The following is a 27,500-nucleotide window of genomic DNA, read 5'->3' on the forward strand; positions in this document are numbered from 1 at the left end:
TGAATTCCCAGCTTTAACTAACAGAAAAAATCGTAGTATTACTTGGACCTAGTGTCAAAAATTCTGCCCAATTCCCAAGAAGGCATTTCTTCAATTTACCAATTCATAGATTAAATGAGATATTATGATTATTTCATCACAACAGATATTTAGAAGAATAATTTCTGAAGGTATCTGTTAGGTTCTAAGTTTATAATAAAACATGTATGATGAAGCAGTTTACAATATATAGACCAATTTCCACTTAATCGAAGCCCACTGTAATAATTACTTGGCACTCAATCTCCAAGGGCTCATTATAACACCTTTTAAAAATACATTGTGGGCCTTTTCATGCGCACTAATGTGTGAAGGACTTTCAGTGAAATGTTCAAGCAGCTGTTGTGATAAGCTGGACGTGGTAGGTCATGAAATTTACACATAACTTCAGACGTTTCCAAGAAACAGAACCTCTGTCACTCAGCGGCTTGCTAATGCTTGGTTTTCAGAGGTGAATGTCCAAAACTTGTTTAGAGTAGAGAGCATGATATGTCATAGAAAATTAGATATTTATATGCCATAATAACTGCGTTTTTTCAGTTGGGAGGACTGTTTATTAAGTGTAAAGTATCCTGGACACTTTGCTTACGGCTGGGTACCAAGGGAATACACACGCACACACACACACACACACACACACACACACATATATATATATATATATATATATATATATATATATATATATATGATAAATATGTAAAATATATATATATAAATATATATATATGTATATATTTATTGTATATATATATATATATATTATGTGTATGTATAAATATATATATATATGTATATATATATATAAATATATATATATATATATATATATATATATATATTATATATATATATATGTGTGTGTGTGTGTGTGTGTGTGTGTGTGTGTGTGTGTGTGTGTGTGTGTGTATGTTTGTGTGTTAGTGTTGGTGTGTGTGTGGTGTGTGTACGTTTGTGTGTGTGAACTTTTGTCACTTATTTTTCAGATTCACAGATATTAACCACTAAATTAGCTTAATATGCAAGTCACTATACCTTTTGAATAACGAATAATAATTGATAAGTGCTTTGTCACCTGCAGGATTCGAACCGTTGCCAGGTTTAGAAATAGCAATACACAATGACTTTGACCACCGAGTCATCAAGGGGGCATGGGAGCATATATATATATATATATATATATATATATATATATATATATATATATATATATATACATATATATATTATATATATATATATATATATATATATATATATATATATATATATATATATATATATATATAAACACGCACACACACATACACAAACACACACACACATATATATATATATATATATATATATATATATATATATATATATATATATATATATATATGTAATTGTGAGTTGCGTATGAGGTTGGTCGCTAGAGGGAGAAGAGGAGAGAGATAGAGAGATGAGAGAGCGAGAGAGAGAGGAGAGGAGGAGAAAGAGAGAGAGAGAGAGAGAGAGGTGGGGGGGAATGCTTCGCTCAGGGTCAATTCACCAAGATATCTCAAGAGGTAAGTTTTACATGTAGCGACCTCCCTGAGGTCGTAATATATATATATATATATATATATATATATATATATATATATATATATATATACATATATATATATATATATATATATATATATATATATATATACATATATATGTGTGTGTGTGTATATATATATATATGTATTATATATATATATATATATATATATATATATATATATATATATATATATATATATATATATATATATATATATAACATTCATTGAATAGAATGGCTTTCTCACTGTTAACCAGCTTTTTTGAAATTGCTTCATATTTTCTAATTATTTTCTTTACTTCATTGTTCAGGTTACTAATGGACACATAATGGGGTTCTTCCATTTACTCCAGTATTTTTACACGCGACAGCTGTTTCGTCAACCTATACGTATTGACGTTTTCAAGCGTACTGATACAAATATTGTTGTTGTTGTTTTTGATTTAGCTGACCTTGTGTCAGCACGGGCTCTTGCTCACAGAGCAGCCCGTAAGATACAAATATGAGCCTACATGCATTTTGTGACGTCATGAGGACGGAAAGGTAGTACAATTGCCAGATACCTAGTTTGAAGTATTTACAAAAGACTATAATGAAACATAAAAATAAGACAAATAAATAAATATGTTAACAACAGAAATTATATAAAAAAATTTAAAGTAAGTTATTATATACACATTATACATAAATATATATTAATTACATATATGTTTAATTCACTGAATGTCAGTGTGCGCTCCTGTCCGCGTGTGGGGGTTTTGTTCCACGCGGTTGAAGGACTGCCTCCTACACGAGGGCAAGGAACGGTCTGCCTCACGTTGGATGTTAAGGCTGGGACGTTGCATTGCGATGCTGACTGCTTCTGATATCAATAAACGATTGTAGTTGCCTTCCTTGTGTATTATTTTGGTGTTTGTGAGAAGTTCTTGTAATGATGGTTTTTTATTGTGGGTATCCACAAAGTGCTGATGAATGGCTCCTTGGTTTCTGTGGGCCTGCATGCGACGTTTGAGTGTGGTGGTTGTGTGTCCGATATAGCATTTTTGGGGGGACTGACATTGCTCGTCAGCACAGACAAACTTGTATACTATATCAGATTTAACCTCTTTCTCCGTCGATGGGGCCGTACTATTTTTCATTACCAAAGAGGCCGTAAGGTTTGGTTTGCAGTAAATCCTTGCTGTTATTTTGTTATATGGCGCTAGGGGGGTGGTTCCTCTTCGCAGTATACCAAGGATGGCTTTCCTTTCATCTTCGTGGTGTTTGTTGTATGGTATCTGATGGTATATCACTATTTCTTTGTCTTTGTCTTGTGTGTTGTTCCTCGGGGTCGGATTATGGAAAGCCTCTAATCTCTTTTTGACAACTTGCTGGATCATGTCATCTGGATATCCGTTATTTGTGAGCAGCTGTTGAACTCTGTTGATTTCTTCGTTAGTCGCTTTCAACGTGGAACAGTGTGTTCTGGCGCGTTTTATGTATGCATTTACCACAGATCGTTTATATGCATCAGGGCATTCTCCTCTAGCATTTAAGCATCTTCCAGCGTCTGTCTTTTTAGTGTATACGGTGGTATTGTATTTGTTGTTCTTTTGGGTCACAAGTACGTCCAAGAAAGGGAGCATCTTCTCATCACTTCTTTCTACCGTAAAATTTAATGTAGAATTTGCTTGGAGTTTATTTACTAATTCTTCTATGTCATTGTCGCCCTTTGTTGTGATAAAGATATCATCAATATATCTCCCACATGATTCTGGGTTTTGGGTGTTCTTCAAATGTGACCTCTTCTGTGTGTGCCATGTATGCGTTTGCGAAAAGAACCCGAGGGGGGAACCCATTGCCACGCCGTCTTTTTGTCGATATATTTCGCCCCTATGTGAGAGGAATGGGGCTTCCTTTGTACATGCTTCCAGCATCTCTTTTAAGATTTTTTCGGGGATCGGTAATGGTGGTTTCTCAGAGCGGTATATCTTGTCCATGATGATTTGTATTGTTTCATCCACTGGTACGTTAGTAAATAAACTTTCAACGTCCAGGGATGCTATGTCTTCGTCGGGTGCGGTGTCTTGCAGTAGGTCGATGAATTCCGTCGATGATTTTAGCGAGAACGTTGAGGGAATGTACGGCGTTATAATTTCGTTCAATTTCTTAGCCACTTTATACATGGGGGATGTCATTTGGGATATAATGGGCCGTAGCGGGTTTCCCTGTTTGTGAATCTTGACTGTGCCGTAGCAGTATCCGGGTGCAAAGTCTCCGATGATTTTTGGAAAGCTTACTGTACTTGTGACCCAAAAGAACAACAAATACAATACCACCGTATACACTAAAAAGACAGACGCTGGAAGATGCTTAAATGCTAGAGGAGAATGCCCTGATGCATATAAACGATCTGTGGTAAATGCATACATAAAACGCGCCAGAACACACTGTTCCACGTGGAAAGCGACTAACGAAGAAATCAACAGAGTTCAACAGCTGCTCACAAATAACGGATATCCAGATGACATGATCCAGCAAGTTGTCAAAAAGAGATTAGAGGCTTTCCATAATCCGACCCCGAGGAACAACACACAAGACAAAGACAAAGAAATAGTGATATACCATCAGATACCATACAACAAACACCACGAAGATGAAAGGAAAGCCATCCTTGGTATACTGCGAAGAGGAACCACCCCCCTAGCGCCATATAACAAAATAACAGCAAGGATTTACTGCAAACCAAACCTTACGGCCTCTTTGGTAATGAAAAATAGTACGGCCCCATCGACGGAGAAAGAGGTTAAATCTGATATAGTATACAAGTTTGTCTGTGCTGACGAGCAATGTCAGTCCCCCCAAAAATGCTATATCGGACACACAACCACCACACTCAAACGTCGCATGCAGGCCCACAGAAACCAAGGAGCCATTCATCAGCACTTTGTGGATACCCACAATAAAAAACCATCATTACAAGAACTTCTCACAAACACCAAAATAATACACAAGGAAGGCAACTACAATCGTTTATTGATATCAGAAGCAGTCAGCATCGCAATGCAACGTCCCAGCCTTAACATCCAACGTGAGGCAGACCGTTCCTTGCCCTCGTGTAGGAGACAGTCCTTCAACCGCGTGGAACAAAACCCCCACACGCGGACAGGAGCGCACACTGACTTTCAGTGAATTAAACATATATGTAATTAATATATATTTATGTATAATGTGTATATAATAACTTACTTTAAATTTTTTTATATAATTTCTGTTGTTAACATATTTATTTATTTGTCTTATTTTATGTTTCATTATAGTCTTTTGTAAATACTTAAAACTAGGTATCTGGCAATTGTACTACCTTTCCGTCCTCATGACGTCACAAAACGCATGTAGGCTCATATTTGTATATTACGGGCTGCTCTGTGAGCAAGAGCCCGTGCTGGCACAAGGCCAGCTTAATCTTAAACAACAACAACATATTTGTATCAGTACGCTTGAAAACGTCAATACGTATAGGTTGACGAAACAGCTGTCGCGTGTAAAAATACTGGAGTAAATGGAAGAACCCCATTATGTGTCCATTAGTAACCTGAACAATGAAGTAAAGAAAATAATTAGAAAATATGAAGCAATTTCAAAAAAGCTGGGTAACAGTGAGAAAGCCATTCTATTCAATGAATGTTATATATATATATATATATATATATATATATATATATATATATATATATACACACACACACACATATATATATGTATATATATATATATTATATATATATGTATATATATATATATATATATATATATATATATATATATATATATATATATATATATGATATATATATATATATATATATATAATATATATATATATATATATATATTACGACCTCAGGGAGGTCGCTACAAGTAAAACTTACCTCTTCGAGATATCTTGGTGAATTGACCCTGAGCGAAGCATTCCCCCCCACCTCTCTCTCTCTCTCTCTCTCTCTCTCTCTCTCTCTCTCTAGCGACCAACCTCATACACAACTCACAATTCATAATTACCCATGGCCCCTAAATCAGATCCATAATTAACCAAAATAGAATTTATTTTTAAGAACAAATGATTAGCTAAATGAGTCAAATTTTGAAACTCTAGCATAAAACATAATAAGAAACTCAAATGATGCACCACATAAAAAATGACAACTCAAATAGGAAACCAAATTAAAACTGGAGATCGGACCAAAACCCGTCCACATCCCTTTTTCTCCAACAACTAACAACTAAACATCTTTAAACCTTCGTCCAAAATACCTAATAAATCATAAGAATTCATCCAGGTCAAAAGGAAAAAAATATACTATTAATAGCCACATAGTCTCCACTATCACCACTCAGATATGGGATTGTCAGATCCATCTGAGGAAGAAGGAATCCCTTACAAGTAAATTGCAAATAAAACAAAAATGATAATAATCAATTCTCCTGGAATAAGCATGGGCCAGCGTTTCATAAAATGGTCTGGTCATGAGGAAAGAATGAATGACATTAGGTTTTAGAATGAGCGTGTAATTTGCATGTATCAGGGGTGAGATGAATGACGCCTAAGCCGGTTTTGGAAATATGGTGTAGAAGAAGTACTGGAAGGGATGGGCCTTCACATCCAGGGAGTACCTATGGCTGCTTGCAATGTAGAGGAGAATGGCGCAGTGTGTATATAGGGTGGTTTGCCAGAGTACACATGAACCTTCTGTGTAGATGTAAAGCAGTTTGATGTAATTCTTCGGTCAAAGTATGAGTGCGGCAGGTACCACTGTCTCGCCTATTGTGTGTGTGTGTGTGTGTGTGTGTGTGTGTGTGTGTGCGTGTACTATAAATAAGTAAGCATTCAAAGACTGGTTGCGGACATGGACGTTAGATTCCTCAATGGTTTTCCAAGTTGCGCTTACCTGAATTTCAGGGTAACAACCAAGTAGATAGAGAGACCAATTGATTGCGGCTGAAGTGGTGTCATGACCTTCGAACATAAACGTATCTACTTCCTCTCGAATGCTTTCATCTGTCAGGGGGTGGTCGTCCTCGGTACAATCGAGGAGAAGGTCGAGGAAGGCTAACCTCTTCTTCCCTAGATTAAAGATTTTAGTGCAGTTGCAGTGAGATATTCTGGTTACTGTAGGTTTTATTATTATCATTAATTATTATTATTACATAAATTCCTGTTCAACAAGCCACCATGAACGCTGGATATTCAAAGGAATTATTTGCTGGGTAAAATTCCCTTGGGTAAAAAGAGAAAAGAATTGTCAACAGAAATATGGATGAAAAACTAGACATACAAACTAGGAAACGAATTCATAACTAACCTGCATTTCCATCGCTCATTCTCTGCTCAGTTGCCAGCCCCTTTCTCATTTCATGAGACTGATTTCTTCTGCTCCGAATAGCCTGGTAAGCGGTTCCATGCAATATCCTAATACAATCATCGTGTTCCTTTGCCATTCCCGATAATCTGAACAGAAAATCTGGTTGTAGCCATGGACGAACTTGGCGTAGCTGAATTAGTGAAGATATCCTGCATGGAGTGATGAAACTCGTTAGAACTTAGGCGGTGCCTAGCTTTGAGTTTCTTTTCAACTCAAAGACTCGTTATATACCACACATGAGGTTCCCATAGAAATGGTTAGTACCATATTTCTACGGGATGGCCTTTGCATTAGGATATTGTATAACTTTAATATAGAAACATCCATTTAAAGAAAAATTAATCTATTGGATGAGGAGTCCCTCTGAAGAATATTTTGTAACACCTTGACGCAGATTAATACGCCAGTTTGGCTTCACAGGATATCAGTAGTACAACTAGAGATATTTTGTAAATGCGAGGAGTAGGTACAGTACACCCATGACTCATAAAGGTTTCCTGGTGCTCCCAAGCCCTCATTCCTTTTGTTTTTGTATTAAGCGGTAATTTTCCAAAATAACGATACATTTGGGTAAATGAACTGATGTTAGCCGTGCGGCGCATCTTTTGTAAGCAAAGAGCGTGAAAGAGCAGTGACCTCTATCTAGTAAGGTGGGAGGATGTCAAGCTGTCACCTGAATCCATCATAAATGTGACAATTCGTTTATTAACAAAGTAATCTCGAGGACGGATGAACGATTTCTGATGAAATATGGAGAAACGTTCTTAGGTAAACTCGAAATACCACCTCTCATTTGCTGACGATGAAGAATTGAAGATACGGTTGTTGTGGAAACGGTTTCATCATTAAACCCAAAGAGATTTACCATGGGGGTCAGCCTCCATACTTATGTAGTCTGCGAATAGAGGGACGTCGTCGTACTGCACTAACCGGGGGAAGAATGCTCTGGATGCGTTGAGTGCACTTGCTTTATCGCAAGAAACTTTTTTTTTTTTTTTTTTTTTTTTTTTTTTTTTTATAGGGATCGCTACTGGCGGAAAATGAAGATTATAGATATTCTGCCTACTTTTATGCTGTATTGAATGGTTAGAAAAAATAATTCCAAGCTGATTCATGGCAAAATATTTATATAGGATACAACTGTTCTCTGCCCATGTTAAAGGTTACTTACTCTAAGGATGGAAAACAGGAAAATCGTCTTGTTTTCAGTATTTGGATAATTCAGAGTACTAAAGAGCCAGAAATGTCTAAAGTTTTTGTTATATGGCATAACAAAAGAGCAGCACTTTCAAAACTGTAAAAATTATTTCTTTTGACGTTATCAGAAGTTGGCAAGTTTCGGAATTTATTGTGATAACGTTTACAACATTTTTGAAACCATTATAGCAAATGCTGTTGTTCGAAGTTGATATTTCTGAGAGTATTCTAACTTTGCTGTAGGCGAAAAATAGTTAGTATGATCTAAAAATAGAAAAAAGCATCCCCGTTTTTAAAACGTCTGGAGACCTCAGGTCTCAGGTGAATAGAGTGAAATGAACTGAATTTGTAAAACCACATATCAAAAGTTTTATACTACGCAGATTATCAAATAAGCGTGAGATTTGCTGACCTGTGAACAGCTTTCACATATTCAGACTCGGTGTCATCCTGGGCGTTAATGGAACTTCCCAAAGCCGTTTCTGTAATAAGGATGGTCATGTAATCATTCAAATAGTCTTACTTACGTAAACTCATATTACACATACACACTACATAATACTATATAATATATATATATATATATATATATATATATATATATATATATATATATATATATATATATTATATATATATATATATATATATATATATATATATATATATTTATATGAATAGAGATACCCCTGTTACACAACCAACTTAACTATTGAATTCGCCAATGTTTTCGATATTTTTTGTAATGAAAACTTGGAACAGAATCTGGGATCCAAGGCAGTCAGTACATTCGCAGCATTATATCTGTTGCATTCAGATGTATTTTACTTGCTATGATATCAGCACATCGTGGAGGCTGAGGGCCGAAGTAACTACAGACGTCAATTGTATACCTTCTTATACCCTAGCCATTATAGATAATGCTGGCGAATGCGCCCAGTACATTAAATATAGGTCAACCAAATAAATTGTCTAATATCACTGTATTTGAGAGGATAGCACTATACCAGTTTCAGTAAACATTTTATAATAATAGTTGAGTTAAAATCAATCCTAATCGGTCGTGACAGCATTGATAGATAGGCGATGAACTGATATCTCTCTTAATCCCTGTTCCTGAACTAGGGTGGAGGAGAAGTTTTCCATTTCAATTTCAAGTACGGATAAAATTATCTCAAGGAAAAAGCAAATAAAAAATGTTATGATATCTAGTTCCGAATTCACTGAACTTTATAGGGGTATTGATGTATATATACATATATATATATATATATATATATATATATATATTATATATATATATATGCATACAACCATATGTAATACATTGACACATATTTATACGTGTACACATACATGTATATATATATATATACATTTTATATATGTACATATATATATATATATAATATATATTATATATATATATATATAATATATATGGTATATATATATATATATATATATATATATATATATATATTTTATATATATATATTATATGGTATGTATATATATATATATATATATATATACCATATACATGTATATATATGTGAATTCGGAACTAGATATCATAACATTTTTATTTGCTTTTTCCTTGAGATGATTTTATCCGTACTTGAAATTGAAATGGAAAACTTCTCCTCCACCCTAGTTCAGGAACAGGGATTAAGAGAGATATCAGTTCATCGCCTATCTATCAATGCTGTTACGACCGATTAGGATTGATTTTAACTCAACTATTATTATAAAATGTTTACAAACTTAAAATTATTGTTTACTGAAACTGGTGTAGTGCTATCCTCTCAATGACAGTGATATTAGACAATTTATTTGGTTGACCTATATTTAATGTGCTGGGCGCATTCTCCAGCATTATCTATAATGGCTAGGGTATAAGAAGGTGTACAATTGACGTCTGTAGTTACTTCGGCCCTCAGCCTCCACGATATCCTGATAGCAAGGATGGTTGGTCCTGTCCAGTTCAAGTAAAATACATCTGAATGCAACAGATATAATGCTGAGAATGTTCTGACTGCCTTGGATTCCAGAATCTGTTTTAAGTTTTTGTTAAAAAAAATATATATAAAACATTTGCGAATTCAATAGTTAAGATTGTTGTGTGACAGGGGTATCTTTATTCATATACCCAAACATATATGCATACAAGTAAACATATTTGCTGGTTATGTCAATTGAGGTAGTTCTGAGTTTTATTTTTTAATCTGATTTTAAAAGCATTTTGTAAGACGGTATAGCTATTGTAACAAATTTTTCGTTTCGCACTCTTATTTTTTCGTTGTAATCATGAAAAAACCTTACTGATTCATTTTTAGGGAAAGTTTAGAATGGTGCTTCATGTAGAGTGAAGAACAAACTATTGGATTAATGTAATGGCGTAAGAACTGTTGAGATGACATGAATTTCAAGGCTGGTAGGAATGATGAAGGTGTGGAGGCTGTCATGACAGAAGAAGGTCTATCAGAAACTTCAAAAGGAAGTGGGTTTCGGTTTCTTAGTGTTCGCCCTCCTGTCATAAAAAGCAAGTAGATGACAGGAGCCAAATGGGAGTAGATGGTGGCACTACACACCAACTTGTCATTGCCACACTCAAGCTGAAATTAAAATCAGAGTATCTGAGCTTGATAAAGTCCCTTGAAGACGAACATGAAGACGCTCTAACAACTGAATACCGAAAATGATTTGCGGATCTAGAAACCGTATCTGAGGAGAAGCAGATTAACGAATAGAATAACAGACAACTAGACAAACACCAGGAATGAGTCATCAGGCTACTTGTAAAGGACCACTGGGATGTGGCGCAAGAAGATGGAAACCTGGGATATGATGTAAGAGCCGGAAAGCGATAAAGAACACAAATGCAAAAGGTAATTTCACTGTGGAGATGAAGCACACAAAGTAGAACGGGCTAAGTGCTAAGTCAAGATAGTGAAAATAAACAATGGGCAACAACAGATAACTTTTAAAGACAGACATTGGTGCCATGGTAACCCACAGATTTGTGAATGGAGTGGGTGAAAGGAAAACGAGGAAAATACCTGCAGAAATAAAGAGTGGGTCAATAACAGCATCAGATGAAAAAAGACCATACTTGAAGAAACAATTTGGTGGAGTTATAAAATGAGATATGATGAGGATATTTTCACTCAAGTACCAGATGCTCATGAAGACCTGCGTAACAAATGAATTTAGTGGCTGGAAGTGGAATCTTTGATAAAGAAACTTGAATGATGGAGAGCCTGGGGTTATGATGGTAAATGAAATTACCCCGAGTATATTAACTAGATTGTTATTCAGATAATTGAGCGAGGAAACAAAATCCGATAACTGAGAATTAGCAGTCACAGCAAAGGCACAAGAGAAAAGTGACTGAATTGGATATGCACTTACGTCAGTTGTGGTGAAACCATTCAGTATACTCACTCTTTATGGGCTGCAGAAAGAAAATGTTTAAAGATGAACAAGTTGGGTTTAGAAAAAGCAGGATTTGCACAAACACATATTCATGTTAAAACATTTTAAACAGTCTAGTACGCAATTTGCAAATCAAATCCGCCTTTGATGGGTGTTACTGACTACGAGAAGGTATTTTACAGTGTACACAGACCTATATCATGGTAAGGCTATCTGAAAGAATCCATGAAGAAAGCAGATGTAAATTTCATGTTGGTGGAGTTTTGGCGTCGTACAGGGGAAAGTCATGTTACCTTTGCTGTTTGCCTATCTCATTATTTGTCAGTGAAGAGAAGCAGTCGGAGATGGAAGAGAAGGCTTAGACTGAAGTGACGATAAAAACTTGACAGACTCTCTGTGCGTAGATAATGCTGTTTTAATCAGCTTGGCATGACGCGATTTGTTTACTAGCGTGCATCGTAATTATATCTAGACAAGCAGAATACAAGATGAAATTATGGAAACAAGAAATAATGAAAACGAGGTATGTGCAAAGAGATTTGGTAACATTAGATGAGAAAAAAAAGAATTGGGTTCTAAGAATCAGCCTTTCACATATTTGTTAATAGTGATATCCAATGCAGCCTCTCTGGAGTTGAACTTTAGTGAAAGAGTAAATAAATATATAAATAATACATCAAACAATAGGTAGAAAAATTATGATATAGGAAGAAATTGCGCCTAAAAGCAATGATAAACATCATTCCAAACTTTTTGATTTCTAAAAGATCCAGAGGTCGATTTGAGAATGAAAAGAACATTAGTAGTCAAATGCCAGGATACAGTGAGGTATGATGCATTGGAGGAAATGGCAACTTGGCTTAGACATGTCCTCTGCGCTTCCCTGGAGAATGAATAGTAAGTGATAATGTCAACCGGGCTCCTGAAAGCACCAGTAGAGTAGGAGACCCATATAGTATGCCCAACTAGATGAGAACTACAAGGGAGACTAGAGATGAAGGGAGAATTGTGGAAGATAAAGCACAAAAAAGACACGAGTTACTATATTTTACTGAGTCCCTTTATGTCGCTTAGCGTTAGCAGCCATGATGATGAACTGTGCAAAAGTGTACCGACATTTTGTGAGGCCTACGGAGGAGTTCGTGTGTGAAATAGGGAGCAATCTTTTCCATTGATATGTTAAAAGGATTAACGACCAACTTAATCCGGGAAGGCTTGAGATTGACTAAAGACTAATCTTTTCAGTATCTCCTGTGATCCGACTCAAATAGAGAATGCAAGAAGGAAGTGCGTCATGGACCTGCACTCGGTGCTCTCCGTGTGAACGTGGGAGATGCAGCCTAGTTTTCATTAATGTCTTCAGATAAGGCGAAGTGGAGGTTGTGGATGAAAAATTTGAGTAAGAGCAGATCCGTGAGGGAGACTGTTCATCCTAGCGTGTTGTGAGTATTGCACTTTGAGCAAGTTACGACCGAACTAGAGATCAGATAGTAAAGAAGAAGTATCAGTAAGATAACGAAGTGGAATTCATTTTGTTATTCAAAGAGATATTTTTTTTATTCAAATGTGGTGATGACGTGCAATTTTTTTTTCCTATGATTGAAAAAATCCCAGTCTCTGTATTCAGTATATGGGTTGCTGGAATTAATTTGAAATTGCAGTGGAAAAAATATAAATGAACCAAGTTTTTATTTCCCCGTTGTTCAATGGAAATCATTCATGTCTTCATTTTCATGTAGAATGAGGTGAACCCTTTATATTTCTCGAGAAGTGAAGAGTTATGATGAAGAATGACTTACCAAAGATGATGTCTAGAGTGCACAGAGTCACATAAGGGAAGATATCGAAAGGTTTTCCGTCAGCTTTTTCTTGCAATCTCGAAACAAATTTGTTGCTCTGTTTATTGAAAACGCCGACGAAGTCCTCGAGAATCGTGAAGTGGAAAGCCGGCGTCAGCATTTTCCTTCTTGAAAACCATTTTTTACCTGTTCGAGAACGAACTGAATTAGAAGTGAAAGTTTCTTAAAAACCGCACTTGTAGGTGGAAAGTTAGCAAATCGCTGGTGTACAAACACAATGACAGATGTGGCATAAATGCTTACTTAGCTGAACAACTTCCAGATATTGATTGTGAAAGTCATGATCCTTTTTTGTTAATTTGCGTATTTTTGAGAACAAAAAATGTAACAAATCGGGAAAATAATTTCTATCTGCACCTCTCTGCAAAAATTTTTATCTGTAAAAAAAAATGAATATCTTTACTGCTTGAATAAAATGATGAACTTTCGATTACCAAGCTAAGGTTTTTTTTTTTTATATTGACAATATTTTCATCTAAAGAATCTTACTTTAATAGCAAATAGTTCCTACCTGTTGAGGTGAGAAGTCCAGTGCCCAACCATGGATGAAGATAGTCATAGTCAGAACTTTTTGTTATATGTTTGCTTGAGCAGAGTACAGCCTGAAAAAAGGAGTATAATAATATTTATAAAGGAATTGAACATGAAGGTCTTTAACTGTGTAACTCAGTCTTAACATCTATCAGATGAATTAATGCTTCTCCGAAAACTCACACCATAAACCAGTTTTCAAAATTTAAGATGCCACAGCCAAATAACGATTGACAAAGACTTTACAGGTGTTCATAAGCAATCATTACTTACGGTCAGTATATACAATAATTAGTTAAATTAAGAAATTTCATTTTATGGTATACTACTGCTTAGATTATAACAATTTATAAACCCAGGTTCGTTGTCCACTAAAAATAATTTATCTATTTGCAGTACAATGGAACTGAAAGTAAAACCTCACTTCCATGCAAGCAAATACATTCATCAGAGAATCGTCTCTAGAAGCCCTTGGCAGATGGTCAATAGATGGCCATTGGAGCTTTTTAGTGCAAAGTAATTTTAATAGTCTATTAAAAACTGGGCATCCTTTTCATAAACGAGCAATAAAACTGCAACTTAGCATTTATAATAAAAAACAATAATTTATTTGTTATACGTTTCAACATATTGAATAATTAGTTTTTGTTGGCTGACAGACAATACAACGAATGAGAAATAAATAACTGATGAATGAATCTGAAAGCTAATCGGAACATAAGCTAAACCATTAACTCCGAAAATTAGGTTCGTATGGTCTCTACAGATTTTTGGTATTGTGAAGCATAAAAAAAAAGTCACTCATTATAGCTCACAGATCCTCTATGTATATAAAACATTAGCATATATATATATATATATATATATATATATTATATATATATATATATATATATATAGTTGTATTCTTCTCAATCACGAAGATAAAATATCTCGATGCACTCCACAATGAAAAAGAAGGAGAAACCAGAGGACAAAGGAAATGGAGTTCTTAATTTGTCCCAAAAGTTTTGCCTTCCATCAGGCCTCTTCCGGGGAACTTTTTGACAAATAAGTTCGAGAACAAAATATACCGGGAATATGTTTACATAACTACACGACTTGCATAAAACATAAACACGTAAAAATGGTTAACGGTGTTAAAAATGCCTTCTGTGCCAAGCTCTGGTAGTACGAGGAGGGACTCAAGTTCATTTCGGTATACCCTTGTTGATATATTCCCCCATAGTATGTTGAAGAGATCAAAGTTGTATCAGGTGCAGCCAAGCAGTGGCAAGGAGAACCTCAAATTTAGATGAAGTTCTATGTAGTCAATCCTCTCTCCCTGCTTGTCCGGAATGCATAAAATGCAGCGGAAAAGATTGTCTTAAGACTATATTCTACCTTTCCCATCGAGCTCAAGATACTTCAGAGGCAGAAGTATATCTTGCTCTCTAGAGCAAGACAGATGGCTTAGTCATTGAGAGGGGTCCAGATGGAGAATTACTCTGTTCTTGTTTGTGTTTTCATTCCATGATATCTCGTGCATGCTCTAATTTTTCTGGAAGTGATTCCAAGCACTAGATTTAGCCATTTTTAGTTTGATAGACACTATGCTGGCATTACACCAGCTTGACCAAAAACAACAGTTTGTAAGTCAGTAGTTACTCAAAAATGCCACAGATTGGCAAAAAACTGTTATGACTCATAGCTACAAATGGAAGAAAGCTGTCTGCATATGCATCAGAAATCGATCCACGAGAATCAGAGAGAACTCGAGAGATACAAAGATCACTGCATTAAATTTATAATTTTGTAGTAGATTTTAAACTTTACCATTGAGATCGTTAATCAGCTCTTGGAGAAAATCAAGTAACCACAGAAATGTGAGATCATCCTATGAAATTAACGAACTTACTTGGATTATGTTATTTTTCCATTAAAGAAATTGACGGAAGAAAAGTTTTTATTATTTTGTTTTAACACGTGGTAGTGAAGGAACATTTAAATTGTAGTGGATGATTCCAGGAACGGAATTAAAAATTGAGCTATTTTTTATAATTTTTTTATGGTTAATGGCAACAAAAATGTTGATATAAACAGCTGCGATAATGATAGTGATTATATAAACAAAATTGCAATTGTATCTATTCTGTTGAACAGATGCCGTTGTTCGCTACCAATATTACAAAACGAATTACCTCAAATGACTTAGCAAAGGGTTTTCGAAGTCAGATTTTAAAAGCATCTTGTTGCCTGAATAATCATTAAATGAAACTGAGGAACCCTAAGAATTATGGGGCTTTAAAAGGAAATAAGGAGCAAGTATATTTTAGAACTTGTCACGGGATTAAATGCCCGGCACCTACAAGGTGTCGTTTTGCACTGTCAATTTAAGTTAATAATTCACACAGATAAAACTTCGGAAAACCGACACGTCTAATTAATAGTCTTTTGGACCTAGAGAGATCATACTTGAATTTAACCTTAAAATTACCCGTGACCCTAAAAGAACAGTTCAAGGTAAAGGATGCCGAGAAAATGCAAAAACAAAAAATTAGCGTTCCGACGTACCAAGTGTCATCTACTTTAGGTAGAAGAAAATGATGAGCTCTAAATTGGCCTGTGACCTAGAAATATTTATAGGTCATAGTGAAAAAGATTTTGGTAGAAAAAGTAAGCAACTATGAAAATACTAATCCTACTAAACTTCAAAATAATCAGAGAAATTAATTACGGCAAGAATTATTATCTTATCTAATTACCATACTTACCGAGACACAAGGAAAACAATGCAAAAATTTCAGCTAACCTTTGAATATTGTGCTAAGGCTAGAGGTATTATGGAAAAATAATAACCAACTCCCAAAGTAGCTACCAGTTAAGCTTTGTTAAAAGTGAAGAAAAAGGAACAGTTATGAAAGGTCAGTACTGTACCATTGAGCAACGGAGGGTCAGGCTGACTGGATACACTGTAAGGAACTTTTTCCCTCTCATGTATTTCTCGAAGGAGGGCAGTCCCTCTAAGGAGGGATTACCAGGTTATAATAATAATCAATGCTGATCGTAATAATAATAATAATAATAATAATAATAATAATAATAATAATAATAATAATAATAATAATAATAATAAACAGCAACCTCCTTGGAAAAGGCGCCTGGAAAAGCAAATCATGGTGATGAGATCTGACTTGAGTAAACTGAAAGAGATGGCAGAAAAAAGGCTAAGAAGCAAGAAAACAAGGGAGGAACTCAACGAGAAATACAAAGTACAAGAGAGGGGACTAAACAACACAATAGAAGATGTAAAACAGAGGCTTAAGGCCAAAGCACACAAGATCCAACGGTACATGAACAGGAATAAGGGATACCAACAGAACAAACTATTCGGAACCAACCAGAAAAGACTAACAGCCAACTAAGAGGGGGGAAGACAACCACCCAGAAATTCCTGAAGCCGAACCAAGTAAGAGACTCTGGGAAAACATATGGAGCAATCCGGTATCACACAACAAACATGCAACATGGCTCCCAGGAAGTCAAGGGAAGAAGAAACAGGGAGAATAAAACAAAGATTCACAGACATCACGACAGACACAGTCAGACAACCCAACTAAAGAAAATGCCAAACTGGAAAGCCCCAGGTCCCGATGAAGTCCATGGATACTGGCTCAAAAACTTCAAGGCCCTACACCCACGAATAGCAGAACAACTCCAACATTGTATCTCAAATCACCATGCACCCAAATGGATGACCACAGGAAGAACATCCTTAGTACAAAAAGACAAGAGTAAGGGAAATATAGCCAGTAACTACAGGCCTATCACCTGCCTACCAATAATGTGGAAGTTACTAACAGGTACTCATCGTGAAAGGCTATACAACTACCTAGAGGAGACAAACACCATCCCCCACCAACAGAAAGGCTGCAGAAGGAAGTGTAGGCACAAAAGACCAGCTCCGAGACAAAATGGTAATGAAGAACAGTAGGAGAAGGAAAAAAAACCAACCTAAGCATGGCATGGATAGACTATAAGAAAGCCTTCGACATGATACCACACACATGGCTAGTAGAATGCCTGAAAATATATGGGGCAGAGGAAAACACCATTAGCTTCCTCAAAATACAATGCGCAACTGGAATACAATACTTACAAGCTCTGGAATAAGACTAGCAGAGGTTAATATCAGGAGAGGGATCTTCCAGGGCGACTCACTGTCCCCACTACTCTTCGTAGTAGGACAAAAGTACTACAGAAGATGGATGCCGGGTACCAACTCAAGAAAAGAGGCAACAAAATCAACCATCTGATGTTCATGGACGACATCAAGCTGTATGGTAAGAGCATCAAGGAAATAGATACCCTAATCCAGACTGTAAGGATTGTATCTGGGGACATCAGGATGGAGTTTGGAATAGAAAAATGCGCCTTAGTCAACATACAAAAAGGCAAAGTAACGAGAACTGAAGGGATAAAGCTACCAGATGGGAGCAACATCAAACACATAGATGAGACAGGATACAAATACCTGGGAATAAAGGAAGGAGGAGATATAAAACACCAAGAGATGAAGGACACGATCAGGAAAGAATATATGCAGAGACTCAAGGCGATACTCAAGTCAAAACTCAACGCCGGAAATATGATAAAAGCCATAAACACATGGGCAGTGCCAGTAATCAGATACAGCGCAGGAATAGTGGAATGGACGAAGGCAGAACTCCGCAGCATAGATCAGAAAACCAGGAAACATATGACAATACACAAAGCACTACACCCAAGAGCAAATACGGACAGACTATACATAACACGAAAGGAAGGAGGGAGAGGACTACTAAGTATAGAGGACTGCGTCAACATCGAAAACAGAGCACTGGGGCAATATCTGAAAACCAGTGAAGACGAGTGGCTAAAGAGTGCATGGGAAGAAGGACTAATAAAAGTAGACGAAGACCCAGAAATATACAGAGACAGGAGAAAGACAGAAAGAACAGAGGACTGCACAACAAACCAATGCACGGACAATACATGAGACAGACTAAAGAACTAGCCAGCGATGACAATTGGCAATGGCTACAGAGGGGAGAGCTAAAGAAGGAAACTGAAGGAATGATAACAGCGGCACAAGATCAGGCCCTAAGAACCAGATATGTTCAAAGTATGATAGACGGAAATAACATCTCTCCCATATGTAGGAAGTGCAATACGAAAAATGAAACCATAAACCACATAGCAAGTGAATGCCCGGCACTTGCACAGAACCAGTACAAAAAGAGGCATGATTCAGTGGCAAAAGCCCTCCACTGGAGCCTGTGCAAGAAACACCAGCTACCTTGCAGTAATAAGTGGTACGAGCACCAAACTGAAGGAGTGATAGAAAACGATCAGGCAAAGATCCTCTGGGACTATGGTATCAGAACGGATAGGGTGATACGTGCAAACAGACCAGACGTGACGTTGATTGACAAAGTCAAGAAGAAAGTATCACTCATTGATGTCGCAATACCATGGGACACCAGAGTTGAAGAGAAAGAGAGGGAAAAAATGGATAAGTATCAAGATCTGAAAATAGAAATAAGAAGGATATGGGATATGCCAGTGGAAATCGTACCCATAATCATAGGAGCACTAGGCACGATCCCAAGATCCCTGAAAAGGAATCTGGAAAAACTAGAGGCTGAAGTAGCTCCGGGTCCTCATGCAGAAGAGTGTGATCCTAGAAACGGCACACATAGTAAGAAAAGTGATGGACTCCTAAGGAGGCAGGATGCAACCCGGAACCCCACACTATAAATACCACCCAGTCGAATTGGAGGACTGTGATAGAGCAAAAAAAAAAAAAAAAAAAAAAAATTAATAATAATAATGAATTAACCATCTGATGTTCATGGACGACACCAAGCTGTATGATAAGAGCATAAGGGAAATAGATCCTGTAATCCAGAATGTAAGGATTGCGTGGGAGGACATCAAGATGGAGTTTGGAACAGAAAAATGCGCCTTGATCAACATACAAAAAAGGCAATGTGACAAGGACTGAGGGGATAAAGCTACCTGGCGGGAATAGCATCAAACACATTGATGAGACAGGATACAGATACTCAGAATAATAGAAGGTGAGGATATGAAACACCAAGAGATGAAGATACGATCAGGAAAGAATACATGCAGAGACTTATGGCGATACTCAAGTCAAAACTGAACATTGGAAACATAATCAAGCCATAAATACATGGACAGTACCAGTAATCAGGTACAAAGCGGAGTAGTGGAGTGGATGAAGGCTGGATTCCCTAACATACACCAGAAAACTAAGAAACACATGATAATACACAAAACACTACACCAAGAGCAAAATTATACAGAAAGACTATGCACAACAAAGGAAAGAAGGCGAGGTCTACTAAGCATAGAGGACTGCGTCAACATCGAGAGCAGATCAATGGGCCAATACCTTTTTCCTCAAATGAAGATCTACTGATAAAAGTAGACGAAGACCTAAAAATATACAGACAGGAGAATCAAGAAGAAAACAGAAGGAATGCTAACAGAATCAGAAGATCAGGCCCTAAGAACCTGATATGTCTAAAGAGCCATAGATGGAAATAACAAGAAGTGCAGTATGAAAGACTAGACCATAAACCACATAGTAAGTGAATGCCCTACGCTTGCACAGAAGCATTACGAGAGGCTTGATTCAGTAGCAAAAATCCCCCACTGCAACCTGTTTAAGAAACACCAGCTAGCTTGTAGTAATAAGTGGTACGAACACCAACCTGCGGGAGTGATAGAAAATGATCAGGCAAACATCCTCTGGGATTATGGTATCAGAACAGATAGGGTAATACAAGCCAATAGAGCAGTGTTCTTGATGTTTGATTGACAAAATCAAGAAGAAAATATCACTCAGTGTCGTCATTATACCATGGGACACCAGAGTAGATGAAAAAGAAGAGAAAAAATTAATAATTATCGAGACCTGACAATAGAAATAAGAGGAATATCGGATATGCCAATGGAAATTATATTCATAATCATAGGTACACTAGGCACGATCCCAAGATCCCTGAAAAGGAACCTGGAAAAACTATATGCTGAAGTAGCTCCAGGACTCATACACAAGAAACAGCACATATAGTGAGAAAAGTGATGGACTCCTAAGGAGGTAGGATGCAACCTGGAAACCCCACACCATAAAAACCACCCAGTCGAATAGGATGACCGTGATAGACCAAAATAATAATAATAATAATAATAGTAATAATAATAATAATAATAATAATAATGATAATAATAATAATAATAACAATAGAAGATGTAAAACAGAGGCTTAAGGCCAAAGCACATAAGATCCAACGGTACATGAACAGGAATAAGGGATACCAACAGAACAAACTATTCGGAACCAACCAGAAAAGACTATCAGACAGCAACTAGAGGGGAAGACAACCACCCAGAAATTCCTGAAGCCGAACCAAGTAAGAGACTCTGGGAAAACATATGGAGCAATCCGGTATCACACAACAAACATGCAACATGGCTCCAGGAAGTCAAGGAAGAAGAAACAGGGAGAATAAAACAAAGATTCACTGACATCACGACAGACACAGTCAGACACCAACTAAAGAAAATGCCAAACTGGAAAGCCCCAGGTCCCGATGAAGTCCATGGATACTGGCTCAAAAACTTCAAGGCCCTACACCCACGAATAGCAGAACAACTTCAGCATTGTATCTCAAATCACCATGCACCCAAATGGATGACCACAGGAAGAACATCCTTAGTATAAAAAGACAAGAGTAAGGGAAATATAGCCAGTAACTACAGGCCTATCACCTGCCTACCAATAATGTGGAAGTTACTAACAGGTATCATCAGTGAAAGGCTATACAACTACCTAGAGGAGACAAATACCATCCCCCACCAACAGAAAGGCTGCAGAAGGAAGTGTAGGGGCACAAAAGACCAGCTCCTGATAGACAAAATGGTAATGAAGAACAGTAGGAGAAGGAAAACCAACCTAAGCATGGCATGGATAGACTATAAGAAAGCCTTCGACATGATACCACACACATGGCTAATAGAATGCCTGAAAATATATGGGGCAGAGGAAAACACCATCAGCTTCCTCAAAAATACAATGCGCAACTGGAATACAATACTTACAAGCTCTGGAATAAGACTAGCAGAGGTTAATATCAGGAGAGGGATCTTCCAGGGCGACTTACTGTCCCCACTACTCTTCGTAGTAGCCATGATTCCCATGACAAAAGTACTACAGAAGATGGATGCCGGGTACCAACTCAAGAAAAGAGGCAACAGAATCAACCATCTGATGTTCATGGACGACATCAAGCTGTATGGTAAGAGCATCAAGGAAATAGATACCCTAATCCAGACTGTAAGGATTGTATCTGGGGACATCAGGATGGAGTTTGGAATAGAAAAATGCGCCTTAGTCAACATACAAAAAGGCAAAGTAACGAGAACTGAAGGGATAAAGCTACCAGATGGGAGCAACATCAAACACATAGATGAGACAGGATACAAATACCTGGGAATAATGGAAGGAGGGGATATAAAACACCAAGAGATGAAGGACACGATCAGAAAAGAATATATGCAGAGACTCAAGGCAATACTCAAGTCAAAACTCAACGCCGGAAATATGATAAAAGCCATAAACACATGGGCAGTCCCAGTAATCAGATACAGCGCAAGGAATAGTGGAATGGACGAAAGCAGAACTCCGCAGCATAGATCAGAAAACCAGGAAACATATGACAATACACAAAGCACTACACCCAAGAGCAAATACGGACAGACTATACATAACACGAAAGGAAGGAGGGAGAGGACTACTAAGTATAGAGGACTTCGTCAACATCGAGAACAGAGCACTGGGGCAATATCTGAAAATCAGTGAAGACGAGTGGCTAAAGAGTGCATGGGAAGAAGGACTAATAAAAGCAGACGAAGACCCAGAAATATACAGAGACAGGAGAATGACAGACAGAACAGAGCACTGGCACAACAAACCAATGCACGGACAATACATGAGACAGACTAAAGAACTAGCCAGCGATGACAATTGGCAATGGCTACAGAGGGGAGAGCTAAAGAAGGAAACTGAAGGAATGATAACAGCGGCACAAGATCAGGCCCTAAGAACCAGATATGTTCAAAGAACGATAGACGGAAATAACATCTCTCCCATATGTAGGAAGTGCAATACGAAAAATGAAACCATAAACCACATAGCAAGCGAATGCCCGGCACTTGCACAGAACCAGTACAAAAAGAGGCATGATTCAGTGGCAAAAGCCCTCCACTGGAACCTGTGCAAGAAACATCAGCTACCTTGCAGTAATAAGTGGTACGAGCACCAACCTGAGGGAGTGATAGAAAATGATCACGCAAAGATCCTCTGGGACTATGGTATCAGAACGGATAGGGTGATATGTGCAAACATACCAAACGTGACGTTGATCGACAAAGTCAAGAAGAAAGTATCACTCATTGATGTCGCAATACCATGGGACACCAGAGTTGAAGAAAAAGAGAGGGAAAAATTGGATAAGTATCAAGATCTGAAAATAGAAATAAGAAGGATATGGGATATGCCAGTGGAAATCATACCCATAATCATAGGAGCACTAGGCACGATCCCAAGATCACTGAAAAGGAATCTAGAAAAACTAGAGGCTGAAGTAGCTCCAGGACTCATGCAGAAGAGTGTGATCCTAGAAACGGCACACATAGTAAGAAGAGTGATGGACTCCTAAGGAGGCAGGATGCAACCCGGAACCCCACATTATAAATACCACCCAGTCGAATTGGAGGACTGTGATAGAGCAAAAAAAAAAAAAAAAAAAAAAATATAATAATAGTAATAATAACAACAACAACAACAATAATAATAATAATAATAATAATAATAATAATAATAATAATAATAATAATAATAATAATAATAGAATGCCTGAAAATATATGGGACAGAGGAAAACACCATTAGCTTCCTCAAAAATACAATGCGCAACTGGAATACAATACTTACAAGCTCTGGAATAAGACTAGCAGAGGTTAATATCAGGAGAGGGATCTTCCAGGGCGACTTACTGTCCCCACTACTCTTCGTAGTAGCCATGATTCCCATGACAAAAGTACTACAGAAGATGGATGCCGGGTACCAACTCAAGAAAAGAGGCAACAGAATCAACCATCTGATGTTCATGGACGACATCAAGCTGTATGGTAAGAGCATCAAGGAAATAGATACCCTAATCCAGACTGTAAGGATTGTATCTGGGGGCATCAGGATGGAGTTTGGAATAGAAAAATGCGCCTTAGTCAACATACAAAAAGGCAAAGTAACGAGAACTGAAGGGATAAAGCTACCAGATGGGAGCAACATCAAACACATAGATTAGACAGGATACAAATACCTGGGAATAATGGAAGGAGGAGATATAAAACACCAAGAGATGAAGGACACGATCAGGAAAGAATATATGCAGACTCAAGGCGATACTCAAGTCAAAACTCAACGCCGGTAAATATGATAAAAGCCATAAACACATGGCAGTGCCAGTAATCAGATACAGCGCAGGAATAGTGGAATGAATGAAGACAGATCTCCGCGGCATAGATCAGAAAACCAGGAAACATATGACAATACACAAAGCACTACACCCAAGAGCAAATACAGACAGACTATACATAACACGAAAGGAAGGAGGGAGAGGACTAGTAAGTATAGAGGACTTTGTCAACATCGAGAACAGAGCACTGGGGCAATATCTGAAAACCAGTGAAGACGAGTGGCTAAAGAGTGCATGGGAAGAAGGACTAATAAAAGCAGACAAAGACCCAGAAATATACAGAGGCAGGAGAATGACAGACAGAACAGAGCACTGGCACAACAAACCAATGCACGGACAATACATGAGAGAGACTAAAAAACTAGCCAGTGATGACACATGGCAATGGCTACAGAGGGGAGAGCTCAAGAAGGAAACTGAAGGAATGATAACAGCGGCACAAGATCAGGCCCTAAGAACCAGATATGTTCAAAGAACGATAGACGGAAATAACATCTCTCCCATATGTAGGAAGTGCAATACGAAAAATGAAACCATAAACCACATAGCAAGTGAATGCCCGGCACTTGCACAGAACCAGTACAAAAAGAGGCATGATTCAGTAACAAAAGCCTCCACTGGAGCCTGTGCAAGAAACATCAGCTACCTTGCAGTAATAAGTGGTACGAGCACCAACCCGAGGGAGTGATAGAAAACGATCATGCAAAGATCCTCTGGGACTATGGTATCAGAACGGATAGGGTGATAGTGCATATAGACCAGACGTGACGTTGATTGACAAAGTCAAGAAGAAAGTATCACTCATTGATGTCGCAATACCATGGGACACCAGAGTTGAAGAGAAAGAGAGGGAAAATAGAAATAAGAAGGATATGGGATATGCCAGTGGAAATCGTACTCATAATCATAGGAGAACTAGGCACGATCCCAAGATCCCTGAAAAGGAATCTAGAAAAACTAGAGGCTGAAGTAGCTCCAGGACTCATGCAGAAGAGTGTGATCCTAGAAACGGCGCACATAGTAAGAAAAGTGATGGACTCCCAAGGATGCAACCCGGAACCCCACACTATAAATACCACCCACCCAGTCGAATTGGAGAACTGTGATAGAGCAAAAAAAAAAAAAATAATAATAATAATAACAATAAGAGTGAGGTTACAACAACAACATTAGCAAAATCAATAACGATAATGAAATTGATAACTAAGATTTTGGAAATATTAACAAACGAACATTTATGAACTATATTATAATGTTAGTAATTAACCTTTAAAATGCATACATGATACTGGATGGGAAATCAGACAGATACAACAGTCATCGAGATGGGGATCTACTCACTTCAACAGTTTCCGGTCTGTAGAGGTCTACGACAGCCATGCCGCCACCCCAGAATCTAGCAATGGGAGCGTGGAAATTCCATATGTATATGTACCCCATACATCTTTGGAAGAACTCTGTCATGGATCGATTGAATAAAAAATTAATTACTGACACGGTGAAATTAGAGTTCGTATAAATTTTACATTGGACACTCATTTATCATTGTTAACACATGCAGCGATGTAGGTCTTGACTTCCACTTGCTCATCCTGTCGAAATTGTATTTTCCCACTTAATCATTAAAACGCTAGAATTAACGAATGATTTTTGGACCTTTCTGGGACACGAGGAGATTGATAACGATTACTGGCCAAGGCTGTGGTCTTGCTGCTCAGACCCACTGTGCCCAAAGGAAGCTCAAAAGGGTCACATCTCTAAAGGTCATACATGGCAGGGCTGATCTTGTTTTTCGCTGGTAGCAGTCATTAAATATGAATGTATTTAATATGCTTTTAGAACAACATTAGGACATTTGTAAATACTCTAGGTGTTTCTCTAAAATCTTTGACTAAACTGAACGCCTGTCTAGTACCTCAGGTGCTGAGGCTCGAACATTCAGTTCTATCTTCATTTCATTTCAACCCTTTCATTCCATCCTATTAGTATCGGTAGAATTGCATCTAATTCTCAACTACTCAGAATCAATGTCAATGGTCAGGTCCATTTCCAATTCTCTCAGTCTCCACCTCTATTGTATTACATCCTCATTACCTCACGAGTACCATCAAGCTTATAGGATTACATGCAGCTTTTGCATTTTCTAACTGTGGAGTTATAATCTGTTGTCCTATGATTCGTTGCCCATTTGCCACAGACTGGACCATCCCGCCTGTCTCTTCAGCAGTACATTACTGTTTTGTGTGACCATACCTTTAACGAAAGAAACACATACTAATGAAATATCTGTCTTTTAAATTATTCCCCCTTCCCCATTCTACCTCTATCGTGTCATGAATCTCATGAATGAAGTACCTTAAAACTGGACCACATTACATATGTAGCTGGTTTTTTTCAAAACAATTGAATTTTGGTTCTCAATATTTTCGACATCATGCACATACTCTTTTCTCTCAGTCAGATTTGCTAATAAGAACCTCCTTTGTCTCTGAGGTCGATACATCGCATATAATTTTTGGCGAGAGTTTCTTTACATTTATTTCATAGTTATGTTGTTGACACTACCTATCTTACGCACAGCATCATCTCTCTCCCGCTCTTTTTCAAAATCCGTAACTACTTTCTTTGCTGCATTCTTTTGTCAGCAACCCGAGTTCCCAACACCATCCCCCTCCCCAACCTCCCGAAACCCCAGTTACTTCCTTATTACATTAACAATCAAAATGTTCTTCTTAGCTCCTTTCCTCGTCTGTCTGAGCGCATCAGCACACGAAGATTTCGACTCACTAACATTGGAACCTCTCTTAACTTACCGATAGCCACATTTTCCCTTATATCTGCCTTTACATATGTCCGATTAACTATGTGCC

The 27,500-nt window shown here is 37.4% G+C and overlaps 1 protein-coding gene across 5 annotated transcripts in view; it reads right to left on the bottom strand.

The window, feature by feature from the left end:
- The window catches only part of LOC135216706 (cytochrome P450 4c3-like), a 72,946-nt gene that overhangs the window by 16,124 nt on the left and 29,322 nt on the right, over positions 1-27,500 (bottom strand). For all 5 annotated transcript variants that reach the window (XM_064252156.1, XM_064252158.1, XM_064252157.1 and 2 more), the window contains 6 exons: positions 25,972-26,087; positions 14,023-14,113; positions 13,452-13,637; positions 8,627-8,696; positions 6,958-7,166; positions 6,544-6,719 (listed from right to left, as the gene is read on the bottom strand). In XM_064252156.1, coding sequence (XP_064108226.1) covers positions 6,544-6,719; positions 6,958-7,166; positions 8,627-8,696; positions 13,452-13,637; positions 14,023-14,113; positions 25,972-26,087 — 848 coding nt within the window. The remainder of the gene's footprint in view (positions 1-6,543; positions 6,720-6,957; positions 7,167-8,626; positions 8,697-13,451; positions 13,638-14,022; positions 14,114-25,971; positions 26,088-27,500) is intronic.

The sequence above is a fragment of the Macrobrachium nipponense genome, chromosome 6, assembly GCF_015104395.2.
Source record: "Macrobrachium nipponense isolate FS-2020 chromosome 6, ASM1510439v2, whole genome shotgun sequence".
NCBI classification, from domain to species: Eukaryota; Metazoa; Arthropoda; class Malacostraca; order Decapoda; family Palaemonidae; genus Macrobrachium; species Macrobrachium nipponense.